The 16,346-nt window shown below is 39.3% G+C and overlaps 1 protein-coding gene across 1 annotated transcript in view; it reads left to right on the forward strand.

Annotated features, from left to right (window-relative positions):
* MAP3K21 (mitogen-activated protein kinase kinase kinase 21) overlaps window positions 1-16,087 on the forward strand; it is a 57,476-nt gene extending 41,389 nt beyond the window's left edge. The window contains exons 6-10 of the mRNA XM_019031947.4: window positions 2,899-3,021; window positions 6,766-6,916; window positions 7,280-7,377; window positions 9,773-10,552; window positions 13,148-16,087. Coding sequence (XP_018887492.4) covers window positions 2,899-3,021; window positions 6,766-6,916; window positions 7,280-7,377; window positions 9,773-10,552; window positions 13,148-13,554 — 1,559 coding nt within the window. The 3' untranslated portion in view covers window positions 13,555-16,087. The remainder of the gene's footprint in view (window positions 1-2,898; window positions 3,022-6,765; window positions 6,917-7,279; window positions 7,378-9,772; window positions 10,553-13,147) is intronic.
* Window positions 16,088-16,346: the final 259 nt, after the last annotated feature.

Raw genomic sequence — 16,346 nt, forward strand, 5'->3', positions numbered from 1 at the left:
AACCTGGTCTAAGGTGATCATAGAAGGCTTCCTAACGGAGTTTGAAACCAGCCTGGGCAACACGGTGAAACCCCGTCTCTAGTAAAATACAAAAAAAAAAAAAAAAAAAAAATTAGCCAGGTGTGGTGGTGTGCACCTGTAATCTCAGCTACTCAGGAGGCTGAGGCAGGAGGATTGCTTGAACCCGGGAGGTGGAGGTTGCAGTGTGCCAAGATCACGCCATTGCACTCCAGCCTGGGCGACAGAGCAAGACTCCATCTCCAAAAAAAGAAGTAACATTTAAATTGAGACATGATATGGGAATTTACCAAATACAGAAGATGAAGAAAGAGAATAGGCTGAGAGCAACTTGATTTCTTCCAGGAATTGAAAAAAGTTCAGTGTGGTTTGAACAGGGTTCAGCACACTGCCCTATGGGCCCAATCCCGCCTCTACCTGCTTTGTACAGCCATGAGCTCAGAATGGTTTTTACACTTTTAAATGCTTGAAAAAAATCAAAGAGGAAGAAGAATACTTCATTGCACCTGACATGATATGAAACTGATATGAAATTTCAATATCCATAAAGATCATTTTACTGGGACACATTCATCTTTGTGTTGAATGTGGCTGCTTTCTCTCACATCAGCAGAGTCAGGCAGTTGTTACAGAGACTGTGCGGCTCACAGAGCCTAAAATGGGGCATTTTGCAGAAGAAGTATGCTGACCCCTCTTCTAGGCTGTGATGAGTGAGAGGAGAATAGGGCAAGATGAGGCTGGAGCAGAAAGAAGAACTCAGACTCAGGTTTGCAGGGACTTCCAGAATGTGTTACAGTTTTAATCTGTAACTTAAGAATCATGAGAGGCCTTTGAAGGATTTTAAGCAGGGGAATGACATGTCAGTCAGGCATATTAAAAATGCATCTGGCTGCTGTGAAGTGGACTTGGGGGGCCAAATGTGGATGCAGGAAGATGGACACAGGGCATTGTAGCAGGCTAGGTATGACATGGTGATGGCCATGCAGATGGAGAGAACAAAAGGAAAAAAACATTTATTGAGCATTTATTATGTCCCAACCCCTGTGGTAAGTACTTTTTATACTTCTTTGCACTGAATTTTTCATAGCAGTCCTGTGAAATAGGAATAATTAGTTCTTTTCCATTTTTGTCAGTAAAGATACTGAGACTTCAAGACCTTAAGTTACTTTCTTGAAATTCATATGTCTGTGGTATAAATGGGATTCAGATCCAAGTTTGCTAACTCCATAACCTGGAATATAAATTTCTCTACTGCAGAAAAATATATAGCACAGAATTTACCTGATGTTTTGTGCTTGGTGGATATGTAGGGTAACAGAAAAGACAATATCAAGAAAAGTATTCAGATTTCTAGTATGACTAATTGGATAGCTGTCTTTGCCTACCAACTTCCAAATCCTCTTCATCTCAAATAGCAGTTCATTCATTAAAGTTCTTTAAAGTATAACTTCCAAAAAGGTAAGTTATAGGTCTCTTGCAAATATGAAATGAACATATGTCAAAGATTTTTATTAAACTCATTAATCATTGAGGAATCAGGTAGAACCAGTTCAAATGAGAATTCGAGGAGTGAGATATTTATGGGCAAATTAATAGAGGAATGCAGGATTAGATTGCTGGGTTAAACGCAGACCTGGTTGATGTCTAATGTGGCAATAAACCGTTTGGGATTGTCTTTTTCTCCAGACAGAAGTTATATGCATCATCACCAGACAAAATCTACAAGTTAACCTCTGCTCTTACCTAGTTATAAAAATAACTCAGTCAACAGAAAAGCAGTCAATCAAAGGTTAAGCTCAGCTCTGCACTGAAAGAATATCCAGTAATGTCTTTTACCTCCTTCCAAGTTGTTAATGATTTTCCTGATAGTTTATAAAGTTTCCCCAGACACACCCCTCTTTCCTCTGGTAATATTGCTTTCTCTTCCATATGAACCTATAGATCTTGGTATATCTCTACCATATTACAGTTAGATAATAAGAGCCAGCATTTGTAGAATGCCTAGAGCACAAAATGCTTTTAATTTACATTTTCTGTTTTATTCACCACCACAACCACCATGCGAAATATTGTTGTTCACTTTAGCAGGTGAAGAAACAGGCTCAGAGCAGTTCCTTACTGGTTTGAGGTCCATAGCGTGTTATGTTATGAGAACCAGGACTCATTTAAATCCAGGGCCATTTCAATTTAATTTTATTTATTTATTTGTGTATTTATTTGAGACAGAGTCTCACTCTGTTGCCCAGGCTGGAGTGCAGTGGCACAATCTCAGCTCACTGTACCCTCCACCTCCCAGGTTCAAGTGATTCTCCTGTCTCAGCCTCCCGAGTAGCTGGGATTACAGATGTGTGCCACCATGCCGGCTAATTTTTGTGTTTTTAGTAGAGATGGGGTTTTGCCATGTTGGCCAGGCTGGTCTCGAACTTCTAGCCTCAAGTGATCTGCCCACCTCAGCCTCCCAAAGTATTGGGATTTCAGGCATGAGCCACCGTGCTCAGACTTAATTTTAACTATCTCAGACTGAATGCAGATAACTCTTTTTTCCCAGGTTATAAATTCTTCAATGATTCGTGGCTTTCATATTTTCGTGTGTGTGTGTGTGTGTGTGTGTGTGTGTGTGTGTGTGTGTGTGTGAGACTATATCCAACATATAAGCTCTGATTCATTATTTGTGTGACTATATCGAACATATAAGCTCAGAATCATTATTTATTGACTTGAACCCCAAGAAGTAAGAAAGCAAAATGAGAAGTCAATCCTGCAATATACTTTGCAGTTAGGGTCTGACCATTTTTGTTTTTATTGCTGAGTGCTAAAGACATGGCTATGAAGATAATGGAAAACTATGAAATATCAGTTCTCCCTTTTTGCCTCCAACAGATTTCCAGCACAAGATAACCGTGCAGGCCTCTCCCAACTTGGACAAACGGCGGAGCCTGAACAGCAGCAGTTCCAGTCCCCCGAGCAGCCCCACAATGATGCCCCGACTCCGAGCCATACAGTGTGAGCTTTCTGCACTGCCACGGGGGCTCCTGTGTTGACTTCTCTCCTTTCACTTGACTTGGATTCAAATTGAGCAGATGTGTTTTCATAGCAGGTTGTAGAAGAGTGTAGGACATTTCGTAGGTGCCACAAGTATTTGAGAAACAAAACTTGAGCATAGGTTCCTTAGTCTAATTTTCTTCTACTCACAAAAAATGAATTTTAGATGCTGTGCAGTTGGTGATGCGACCTGGCCCCGGAGTAGAAAGTGAAACACCACATCTCGAGACATTCTGCAACGTTAGCATAACCTAATTCTATCATCAGCCATTTGTGTCAGGGTACTTTGAAAAATGAAATCAGGAATTCAGGATTACTTCTGTTTCTTTCTTTGTTTCGTGAGGGGAAAAAATTTTTGCTTTTCAGGATTTAACTTTAATTCACTTTAGGTTTGACCAACCTAATACTTAAAAATTCGTTGTAGTGTTTTGGTTTTAGAACAAGCATTCATCCTGGAGGAGACAGTACAGACAGCTGATTTGCCTGGCACCTTTGCATTGTGAGAGTTTCATTTAGGCTATGAATCAGAATGTAGCGGATGAAATAAAATTACTAATTTTTTTCAAAGGTGAGTCCAAATAAACCCCTAAAAGTAGGCTAAGCAAAAGAAGAATGTGATTAATGCGTATGTCTGTAAGTAATGTGGTAATTAGCCTAAGTCTGTGTTAAACCATTCATTTGGATCCTCTCCTTCCTCCACCAAACTTAATTCCCTGCTGTTTACTCATCCTTATTTGGAGAAAAAAAAAATCCAAAAGAAAATTTTGTCTAACGAGGCTTGCATGGAATCTCATTTTTTTTTTTTCTCTTTTGATAATGAAAACCTTGGCACCAGCAGAGATTTCTTTTGCAAGTTCTCGGACACCAGGATCCCCACAGAGAAACTGGATCTAAATGAGGCTGTAGTTTTAGAGCTTAAAGGACTGTCATTTATTATAACTGATTTGGTTTTCTGAGAAGGCATTTTCATAAAACCGTACTTCAAACCTTGCCTTTGCCTAGGCAAAGGCCTAATTAACGGAGAGAGAAAGGCTCCCAGGCTGGTCTCCCAGCTCCACGAAGGGATGAGCAGATGGGACACCGTGCCACCCCTGCTTTTGCCTGGCCACTCCTCTGCCCTCTTTCCTGTGTCTTCACCTTCTGCTCTGGGGAAAACCACCTCACAGAAGCCAGGAAGTGGTACTGGGAAGGCCTGGCTGGGCCCAAGATGTGTACCAGTTAAAGTAAATAATTTGGGACTTCAAATGAATTCCAACCCTCCAAAGTTGAAATGCAGCCAGCTTAGGGAGGCGCATCCTTGGCGCTCCTTCTCAGAAGTAACATGGTGGAAAGGTTCTAATCGGGACAGTCCACACGGCCAGCTTTGTGTGTGGCAGCTGTTGGCTCAAGTTCTCCAGCCTGGATGTTGCTCATCTTCATTGTGACCGTGGGTGCTCCAAGGATGCCTCTTGTCTTCATGTGTGTGCACACCCCTATTCAATTCTGACAGCCTCATTGAGTGGACCCTGTTATGATCCCCAAATGCGGGACAGAGAAGTTACCATTAACCTGACCCAAGTTGGTAGCTACTAACTGGTGAAGCTGGATTCAGACACATCTGAGTGTAGATTTCACCATCCGTTTCTGGCCTCTTAGTACAGGAAAAGTTCAATCAATGTGGAAACAAAAGAGAAACCAGAGGAGCAAATCAAGAGGGGAAGGAAAGTAGGAAGGGACGAAGGTGAGGAAACTAAAGCCGAGAGTGTAGATAGCTCTGGGAGTGTAGATCAGTCAGTCAGTCATATAGCCGAGATGAACTTGGGTCTAATAACCCCCAGCTGAAAGCTTTTCCGGTTCTGCTGCCCTCACTTAAATGAAAACTGCTGATCCGTTTATCTGTCATTCTACTGTAAAACTCTTTTAATAAAAAGAATGAACAGCTCATTCAAGATTGTTACACATGCACACGTACATTTAGGCATGCATCTACATTTTTTTTTTTTTTGAAATGGAGTCTCACTCTGTTGCCTAGGCTGGAGTGGTGCCATCTCGGCTCACTGCAACCTCCGCCTCCTGGGTTCAAGTGATTCTCCTGCCTCAGCCTCCCGAGTAGCTGGGATTACAGGTGCCCGCCACCACGCCCGGCTAATTTTTGTATTTTTAGTAAAGACAGGGTTTCACCACCTTGGCCAGGCTGGTCTCGAACTCCTGACCTCATGATCCACCCGCCTTGGCCTCCTGAAGTGCTGGGATTACAGGCGTGAGCCATCGCACCCAGCCTAAGCACATTTATATGCACAGACACGTGTATATACACACATACATGTGTATTTTAAAATTTGGAAAATATTGAAACACATGTAAGTAACCAAACATCATCCACAATGTGTCCAATTTTACAAAGTGATATAAAGGAGTTAAATTTCCCTCTACATAGCAATCCTCTCTATTAAATTTAAACACTTTAGTAAGTTTGGTATCTGTGTTTAGTAACTTCTCCTCTGTGTATGTATGTGTGTACATACAGGCATCTATAAACACATAATTTTTAATGAAAATGTATTTATTATATGTAATATTAAATATAATATAAACATTATCATCTGTACCTCATTTTTATTATGGTCACAGAGTATTCCATAATATTTCAAACATCATAATATTTCAAACTGTTTTTAGAACATCTAGTATGTTTCAGATATTTTTCCCGTAAGTGTGTAGTAATAACAGCAATTTTCCCCAGTGATTTCCAAATCCCATTTTTTTTTTTGAAACGGAGTCTCGCACTGTCACCTGGGCTGGAGAGTAGTGGCGCGATCTCGGATCACTGCAACTTCTGCTGCCTGGGTTCAAGCAATTCTCCTGCCTCAGCCTCCTGAGTAGCTGGGATTACAGGCGCCCGCCACCATGCCCAGTTAATTTTTTTGTATTTTTAGTGGAGACTGGGTTTCACCGTGTTGGCCAGGCTGGTCTCGAAGTCCTGACCTTGTGTTTTGCCCGCCTCGGCTTCCCAAACTGCTGGGATTACAGGCGTGAGCCATGGCGCCTGGCCCCAAATCACTTTCAGGTGCACTTAAATTAGAGGGACAGCATCTAAGTGTTTAGCAAAATGTGGATATTAAAGAGGAGTATACATCGTCCTGAGAGGTAGTGAAAAAAGCAAGACGTGGAAAACTGTTAAATATTTTCAAGTTTTAAAAGGCAACCGTAACCAAAGTGTTGTCATGACTGGGCAAAATTGTGATGACCAAAAAATAAAGAAAGAAATAAATTGTGACGACTTATGAAAAATTAGTTGAAATTACAATTTAAAAATATATGATGTTTGTGCCTCTAGGTCAAAACTTTAACTGATTTGGTTAAAAAATTAGAGTACTAAGTTCATTTTAAGTTACAGGTTTAGTTTGGTGCTTTCCCCCCCAATTACAATGAAATCCTAATTGTTGCAAAATGCTAAATAAATAGATTAAAAAGTAATCAAATCTTTGCTGCTAATTTACCTCGAATTTGTATCTTTTCTGTTAACTTACTCCATTTTTCTTGACGTTTTTATGATCAGAGAAAGAAACTTACCAGAGATTGGGTGAAATAAATAATTTTCTCATTGTTTTCATGTTTTGAGTAAGGTAGTTTCACAACTGATATGATTCATTTAGCTTTTTTAACGAAGCCAATATTGGTTAATATGATTGTTGCGGTTAATATGGTTAATAATGTTCTCTTTAGTGACTTCAGATGAAAGCAATAAAACTTGGGGAAGGAACACAGTCTTTCGACAAGAAGAATTTGAGGATGTAAAAAGGAATTTTAAGAAAAAAGGTTGTACCTGGGGACCAAATTCCATTCAAATGAAAGAAAGAACAGATTGCAAAGAAAGGTGCGTGTGTGGTATCTGGTGGTATTCATTGTGTAATATGACAAATCCATTCCTGTGTTAATATCACATCAGCCAGACTTTCAAAAAGCAAGTAAATTAATAGAGAGATTTATAAATATCAACAATTTTCTAGGATGAATTTATCATGCTAAATTAACTATTATTTAGTTAAGCAGTTAGAATATTTCTGAGATTTTTCCTGTCTCACTTTCAGGTATTATTTGTACTTTGTCAGCCCTTCAAAACTGAGTACAAATGTGTTCTCTTTACTACCTTAAAAATATTGTTGGTCTGTATCCACCAAAACCTAATTGGTGTGTTGTGTGCTTCTATCTTATGAAAAGAAACATTTTTCTCTTGTAGGATAAGACCTCTCTCCGATGGCAACAGTCCTTGGTCAACTATCTTAATAAAAAATCAGAAAACCATGCCCTTGGCTTCATTGTTTGTGGACCAGCCAGGTAAATGTGTTTCAGGAGGTAGGATTTGCTTGAGCAGTCCTTGGCATCTGATTGTGCTGAAGCTTTGCTTTTACAGTCTTACATGGTCATTAAAGTAGCAGAGGGGAGATTAGCAAGTAATGGCATTTCTTATAGCTTTACTTAAATTCAGAAGTTATTTTCCGTCAAGTATTTATGGCAGGAAGTAATTAGGCTTCACGTGGTTTTGGGAATTTGTGACTCTTCTTCCTTACCAGAAACATTATTATCATCATTAATTATGTAAAACCAAATTATAGGAAATATTAGATGTAAAAATATAGACCCCCCTGAAAGTTCTGCTGAGATTAAGGGGTATGGCTTCTTGCTATAGTGCCACCTGTTGACATGATGAAATCCAATGAAACAGGTTAACTATGAAAAACTCACAAAAACTAGCCGGCGTGGTGGTGCTTGCTTGTAATCCCAGCTGCTCAGGAGGCTGAGGCAAGAGAATCACTTGCACCTGGGAGCCAGAGGTGGCAGTGAGCCAAGATTGCGCCACTGCATGCCAGCCTGGACGATAGAGTGAATGAGACTCCATCTCTAGATAATAAATAAATAAATAAATAAGAAAAATGACTCCTTGGAGAGTTTTACACTGGAATTTCTATTTAATTTAAATGAATCATAATGATTTACTTTCAATATTCAATATTTGTATTCAGTATTTAGTGTTAAAAGATTGAAGAGATGGAAATCATTGAAAAACTTCAAGCACGGTTACTAACACAGAAAATAAAATTGGTCTTTATACTTGACCATTTAGGCAGACTCTTTGGTACTTTGATCAAATTAAAGATGCTTTAGCAAGACACAATGTAAATTTATTGAATTTGTTATTGGTACTGTGCTCAATTTCACAAGCACCTTTGCACTCACTACCTGGGTTCAGCTTCTCCTTCTGAAGGTTCTCCTTTATGAAGGAAAAGGGAGCTTGGGTCAGCAACGTCAGGGAGTGGAAGGAAAACGAGGGTACCCCAAACAAAAGGCACCACAGGGAAGAGCATAAGGTTCTTTGGAGAAAGAAAGCTGGCACCCCAAATTGTCTACATCAGCAGTCCCCAACCTTTATGGCACCAGAGACCAGTTTCATGGAAGACAGTTTTTCCATGGACCAGTGGGGTAGGGATGGTTTCAGGATGATTCAAGTGCATTACATTTATTGTGCACTTTATTATTATTACATTGTAATTCATAATGAAATAATTCTACAACTCACCATAATGTAGAATCAGTGGGAGCCCTGAGCTTGTTTTCCTACAACTAGATGGTCCCATCTGGGAGTGATGGGAGACAGCAACAGATCATCAGATCCTAGATTCTCGTAAGGAGCAACCTAGATCCCTTGTATGTGCAGTTCACAATGGGGTTCATGCTCCTATGAGAATCTAATGCTGCTGCTGAACTGACACAGGGCGGAGCTCAGGTGGTAATGTGAGCAATGGGCACTGGCTGTAAATGCAAAAGAAGCTTCACTCGCTCACCTGCTGCTCACTTCCTGCTGTGCAGCCTGATTCCTAACAGGCCACGGTATCAGTCCATGGCCTGGGGTTCAGGGACCCCTGGTCTAGATCATCAAGCATGTTTAGGTATACTAGGATGTAGTGTTGGAAAAAATTAGAGATGTTATTTGGAAATCAGATTAATGAGTTTGTTGTTTAATTATGCACTGTCACATTTGTGATAAGAATGTTAGCTTCCTCTTAAGCGGGTATAATTTGTAACCTTTGGGATTCTGTAACCTCTTGGGAGAATCTTCTATTTTAATGGTCCCCAAACTTCAGTAAAGGCTTGCTGAAACACAGACTGCTGGACTCCACTCTTCAGAATTTCTGATTCCATAGTCTGGGGTGGGCCAGTCATTTACATTTCTACAAATTCCCAGGGGATGCAGATGCTGCCAGTCCAGGCCACACACTTTGAGAACTGCTGATCTGCTACAGAACAGTTAGTTTATACACAGGAAAGCTGTAGATAAGGAGCCTGATGCATGTATTTAGGTGAAGTGAGGAAAAGAGCACATTTGGTGACATATTTAGTGATTTTGTGCCTATGGTTGTGCATTTTTGTGTTTTGATGGCTGTTTCTACAATAGTGTCTATTATTGAAGCTGATGAAGAACAGCTTCCCGAAGCATAGGAAACAGCAGATGGCTAGCTTGCTGGTTCATCTGCAGGGAACCTTAAGTTGTAGGGCCCTAGACTCTTGCTCCATGGAGCCCTCCTGGATGAATCATTTGCAGAAATGAAAACGGCTGCATGTGTTTTGATTTAAAATATGTATTTATTATATTTTAGCTTTATTTTACAATCTTGTTTAAATGACTTTTGCTGTAAAATGATACTACAGTGTATGTACTTATGCCTTTATTTAGGGTCCTGTGAAGAGCCAAAACTTTCCCCTGATGGATTAGAACACAGAAAACCAAAACAAATAAAATTGCCTAGTCAGGCCTACATTGATCTACCTCTTGGGAAAGATGCTCAGAGAGAGAATCCTGCAGAAGCTGAAAGCTGGGAGGAGGCAACCTCTGCGAATGCTGCCACAGTCTCCATTGAGATGACTCCTACGAATAGTCTGAGTAGATCCCCCCAGAGAAAGAAAACGGAGTCAGCTCTGTATGGGTGCACCGTCCTTCTGGCATCGGTGGCTCTGGGACTGGACCTCAGAGAGCTTCATAAAGCACAGGCTGCTGAAGAACCGTTGCCCAAGGAAGAGAAGAAGAAACGAGAGGGAATCTTCCAGCGGGCTTCCAAGTCCCGCAGAAGCGCCAGTCCTCCCACAAGGCTGCCATCCACCGGTGGGGAGGCCAGCAGCCCACCCTCCCTGCCACTGTCAAGTGCCCTGGGCATCCTCTCCACGCCTTCTCTCTCCACAAAGTGCCTGCTGCAGATGGACAGTGAAGATCCACTGGTGGACAGTGCACCTGTCACTTGTGACTCTGAGATGCTCACTCCGGATTTTTGTCCCACTGCCCCAGGAAGTGGTCGTGAGCCAGCCCTCATGCCAAGACTTGACACTGATTGTAGTGTATCAAGAAACTTGCCGTCTTCCTTCCTACAGCAGACATGTGGGAATGTACCTTACTGTGCTTCTTCAAAACATAGACCGTCACATCACAGACGGACCATGTCTGATGGAAATCCGACCCCAAGTAGGTTGCATTAATTAGGTAAAAGCATAAAACACTGCTGTAGAGATTAGTATGTGAAACAGTATGGATTTATGATTTTATCTTTTCCTGGTGATGACATTTAATAATTTGTTTTTACTGTTCATGTAGATCTTTGAACCTTACCCTTCTCTTATTTGATTTTAACTATGATTTGGATTCTGGGAAAAGTGTAATTGAATTTCAGTTAACTGAAGCCTATAATAGCATATCAAAGCAGAAAGAACACATGGAGAATAACCACTCAGCCCCCTCACGTTACGGGAAAGACAAGCCAGCTGCCCCAGTTAGAACCACGGATGAGTGGGAGGGCTGGAACTGAAAGTGGCCTCTCGCCTCCCTGCGGGCCTTGTCTCCTCTACTGCTGTGCATGTCATTGCTCTGTTTCTGTTGGGACTGTGTGTAGCAGGTGATCAGCCTGCTAGGGCTGCCATAACAGAGTGCCACAGCATGGGGAGATGTTCAGCACAAACTCATTGTCCAGCAGTTCCGGAGGCTGGAAGTCAGATCAAGGTGTCTGCAGGGTTGGTTCCTTCTGAGCTCAGCCTGGCTCCTTGACTTCTAGACGGCCATTTTCTCCCTGTGTTCTCACACAGTCTTCACTGTGAGTGCATCTGTGTCCTAATCATCTGTGTCCTAATCTCTTTTTAGGACATCAGTCACATTGGATTAGGGCCCACCCTAATGACCTCATTTTACCTTAATCACCTCTGTACAGACCCTATTCCACATACAGTCACATCTGAGGGACTGAGGGTTAGGGCTTCTGCTTAGGAATTTTGTGGGGACACAGTTCACCCCATGACAGCAAGTATTACCCTGTTGATGTATGTTATACCAGACAGTTCCATGAGGTTTATATCCAGATGTGGAATCTCTGAAAGAAAAGAAAATCAAATTTTTAAATAGTTTTTTAGTCTATTCAACAAGAGGGGCTTGGGCAGAAGGCAACCAGTGGTATTTCCACGGCACTTTATAGATGTTAAAGCACTTGGACATAAATTGTCTCTTAGTTTTTATGGCAACTCTATTATATGCAAGAGAATTCAAACTTACGGAAAATTAATGTTATTCAAGATCACACAATTAGGAAGTAGTGGTGTCAGAATTTAAACCCAGGATCCTTCTGCTGTATCACAGTGTCTCACTCCTCCTCACTGCGGTATTTTTTCCATTCCTAAAATTCAGTGAGTATTGATGTGACTGGATCATGCTATCATGTGCTAGAATGTACTCAGCTTTGAGATTTCTGGAGTTAAGTGGCACTTAAGTACTGACATTTGAGGAGATAATATGGGTACTTTGGAAGAATGGGGGATTTTGAGTCATAGGACAAAGGTTCAAGTTCTAGTTGTACTATTTGGTAAGTTTGTGATGCTGGGAAAATTACGTAGACTGCTTTCTTGTTTGAATGTCTTAAAAAGCATTGTAGTGTCATGGTTAATAGTATGGAAGCTAGCTGGGCTCATATCTCTGCTTATATGCTGAGTGAATCTGGGCGAATCACTTAAACATTTTGTGCCTCAGTTTCTTCATCTATAAAATGGGGACAGTAACAATATACACACCTAATACTATACTTACTTAATCTGTACAATTGAGATTGTGGTAAAAGTCAGATGGCACACTAAGTGCTCTGTAGAGCTTGAGTATTATTTATTTTGTATGTGAACATAATTGCAATAACCTTATATACCTGTCATGAATATTAAGTGAGGTAATATATACAAAAAATGCTTTCTAAATTGTAAAATGCTATGCTAGCATTGGTTATAAAGCTATATTAAGACAAACTGCTTTCATTCTTTTTATCTTTTCCTTTATTTCTTTTTAAATATTATATCTGGATATGATATTTTCCATATTATTGTTCATTGCCTTTAGATAAATTGGTTTGTTATCTTTCTGTAGGTCAATAAGTATTGGTAATTTATAATTGCACAAGGAGAAATTCTAGCACAGTAATCCCATATGAAAGCATATTTTTCTCTAACTTATAAGCCAATAATTATTTGCTAAAGTGGTAATAACATTATTCAGTTCTTCAGTACAAACAAGAAAAGAGGTGACGTGTAAAAGTCTAACTGCTTTTCCATTTTCATCAGTTTTGGCAAATCATAATCTACAGTGAAGTTTAATCATGTTGACCATCATTTTTAAACCTCTTAAATTTATTCCAATCTAGTCCATTTTGAAAGCTACCCTTATAATATCATTTTAATGACTCATAATTTTTATTGGCCTAAGCACTGTGAGGATTATTTAGCTCTGTTTGCAAATATAATTTCCATAGGTTGAAGTACTCTTTGCAAACTTGCAAGACTTCAGCCAGGTGTGGTGGCACATGCCTGTGGTCCCAGCTACTCTAGAGGCTAAGGCAGAGTTCCTTGGTCCTTAAGGCCGAGAGTTCGAGGCTGCAGTGTGCTATGATCATGCCTGTGAATGCATGTTTTTTGTTGAAGCTCATTTTAAGGCTATCACTTTGTTGAATTGCCATCATAATTATTTTTTTTGATATTCATTGTTTTAGAACTCATTTTCTTTCTAACTGCATACTGTCTTGGCTTTCTCAACCAGCTGGTGCAACTATTATCTCAGCCACTGGAGCCTCTGCACTGCCACTCTGCCCCTCACCTGCTCCTCACGGTCATCTGCCAAGGGAGGTCTCACCCAAGAAGCACAGCACTGTCCACATCGTGCCTCAGCGTCACCCTGCCTCCCTGAGAAGCCGCTCAGGTCTGCCTCAGGCTTACCCACAGACAGCAGTGTCTCAGCTGGCACAGACTGCCTGTGTAGTGGGTCTCCCAGGACCACATCCCACCCAATTCCTCGCTGCCAAGGAGAGAACTAAATCCCATGTGCCTTCATTACTGGATGCTGACGTGGAGGGTCAGAGCAGGGACTACACTGTGCCACTGTGCAGAATGAGGAGCAAAACCAGCCGGCCATCTATATATGAACTGGAGAAAGAATTCCTGTCTTAAACTAAGTGCCTTACTGTTGTTTAAGCATTTTTTTAAGGTGAACAAATGAACACAATGTATCTACCTTTGAACTGTTTCATGCTGCTGTGTTTTCAAAAGCTGTGGCCATGTTCCTAACTTAGTAAGATATATCCAACTTCTCAAAAAATGTATATGATTGCTGTTAGCCATTTCTATTGTTTTTCCTCTGGATTCTTTTCTTATAACTTGGAATACACAAACGTGTAAAACAAGAGATGTGCACCAATGAAAACTATGCTAGGTCGAATTACCTTCAGCACAGTGTTAATGTTTTCGTTCTCATTTATGCCTTTGTCCATTTGCACACAACAGAAATTGTAATGAGCTTCACTATTTTTGTTTCTTTCCTTCCTTTTTTTTCTTTTTTCCTTTCTTTCCTTTTTCTTGTCTTGTTTCTTGTTTTTTTCTCTTTTAGTTTCTTTTCTTGTCATTTTTGCAACAAAAAGCCAAGAAAGAGCTTTAGTTTCTTGGCAAGAATAAAGTGATATTAGTAAGTAAAGGTTTTTAAAAGTCTTATGACTGGAATAGATATAAAGTCCTGTTTAAACTACCTAACCTTGGCTGTGGGCCGATAATGCATAAATATGTCCAGTTCTCACTTAAATTATGCAATGATATTTCTCTCTGAGGAAATTATACGGAATGTAACTTATAAAAGCTTTACTGAATATAAGTTATAAGCATTTTATTCATTAGAACTCCAAAATAGATGTTCAAAGTTCAGTCCTTGCCATTTGACTGAGACCACATGGTGTGCCCCTTGAGCGAGGCTCATCTTTAGGTTTTTCCTATAGGAAACGTTCTTCCTCCATCAGTAGCCCTTTATTTGATATTCAGAAGTGGAAAGCTTTTTCATTCTCCAGTAGAACTTTTAAAAATTGTTACAGATACCTAGCTCTTCACAGATATCATGTATTGTAAACAGTCATGTGTCTTAATTTTATTTTCTCTATTTGAGTGCATAATTATCCTAATAATCCCAAAGACACTGACAACTCAAGGAACAGCAGTACAGTACTATTAGAAGTTAAGTATGTTGTTGTTATTTCACATTTCATTTAATTGTGGATAAATGTTAGACATCTGTTGAAATAAGCTCATATGGTGGAAAGGACAACTATATTATGAATTATTTTCAGAAATGGATCTTTGAAGAGCAGATCAGGATTTCAATAATAAAATTATCTATGAATCACTTTTATGGTCATACATATATGATACAAATCTGGAGTTATTGGTGCAGAAATGGCTACCCGAGAGCTTGGTAAATTTGCCTTGGTTTCTTATGTTAAATGTATTGTGCTTCCCTTCTGTCTCTAGAATGTGGCTCTTCAGAAGACAGACAATCGACATTTAAATTTTTCCAAACAATGAAAAACTAAATTAAAAACATTGCTTGATATTTCATTTAAAATTGCCCCTTGCGTAAGGTTTACTGAATAACTGAAATGTCAGCAATTTAAAATAAATTCAATCGTGTGATAAAATATCTCACCTATAATAGAAGAAAAGGAAAATCATATTATTTGGCAATTTTGCAGCATTGTGGTTGCCTAACAGGTATATCCAGCAGATGAGAAACAGTATGAAAGGATTGTATTAACATGGTAAGTTTTGCCCTAAGGAAAACGATCTTGCATTCTGGATTCTTGCAGCAAAGTCTCGGGTACTTAATACGTTTTCTTGTTTTATCATCCATTCTATGATTCGGCTTCACTTTGGGTGGTTATTGAATTATGTAACAGAGATTTGGTTTTCCCAAAATGTTATCACATTTGAAACTATGATTGCTTTGTGTTCAGTCCTTTTGGAACACGTAGCTTCCAGCTTAAGGGTAGAGGAAATATATACCTAAAATCATCAATACATGAAAGAAAAAGGATGGAAACTATGTCCTCAGTTTTACTTCTACCAAAACATCCCTGTATGTGTGTGCGTGTGTGTTTGCGTGTGTGCGTGTGCATGCATATTAGTAAATGTGTGTTTGCATGTGTGTGTTGGGGAGTGTATGTGATCTGGGTGTTTGTTTATCTCTGTTATTATTCCCCTTTAGCTTTATTTTAGTCAACTCTACATTATGATGAATTTCAAAATGAAGCTGTATTAAAATGATTGTAATATAACAATTCAATCTCACATGTTACTGCAGATAGTAAACTTTTGCTGCAATCTATTGTACATTTGCAATTTTCTGTGTTAGTAAACTTAGCAGAATCTGGTTATTTATTTTTGTGTAGGCTTAATGTTCACTGAAAGATAAGCCAATTACTATTAGTAAAAAAGGTGCTCTCACTGCAGAGATTTAAGGCCTGGGCCTAATGTGCTGTATTATGAAGCCTTGTGACTGAAAAATATGTTTACATATGTTGTCTATTTTTTTAATAAACTTTTATAGCTGGTCTATTTGCTCAGTAGCTTTGATCCTCTCCTGATTATTGTGACTATAGTTTGCAATGGTTTATTTTGTATTCAATAAGAAAAATTATGTTAATAAAGATTATTGTTTAATAAGCCAGGTATTAACCTGCTAAATTTATTAAACTGAAAATCACTAAATGAGTCATTCAATTAAATACATCAAAAAAGGTAGAATGAAATGTTTTATTTCAAATTTTTTTGGTTTACATATGCATTGAAAAGTTATATTTCATGGTGAGCCTTTTGCAAGTCCAGCTTTTCAGAAGACACACTTTTGCAGAGTGAAATGAGTATGAGAAAAAAATCTCAGTGATTAAGGAGACATGTTGATTTTATTGTTTAATTTTATGTTT

This window comes from Gorilla gorilla, chromosome 1 (genome assembly GCF_029281585.2).
Source record: "Gorilla gorilla gorilla isolate KB3781 chromosome 1, NHGRI_mGorGor1-v2.1_pri, whole genome shotgun sequence".
NCBI lineage: Eukaryota > Metazoa > Chordata > Mammalia > Primates > Hominidae > Gorilla > Gorilla gorilla.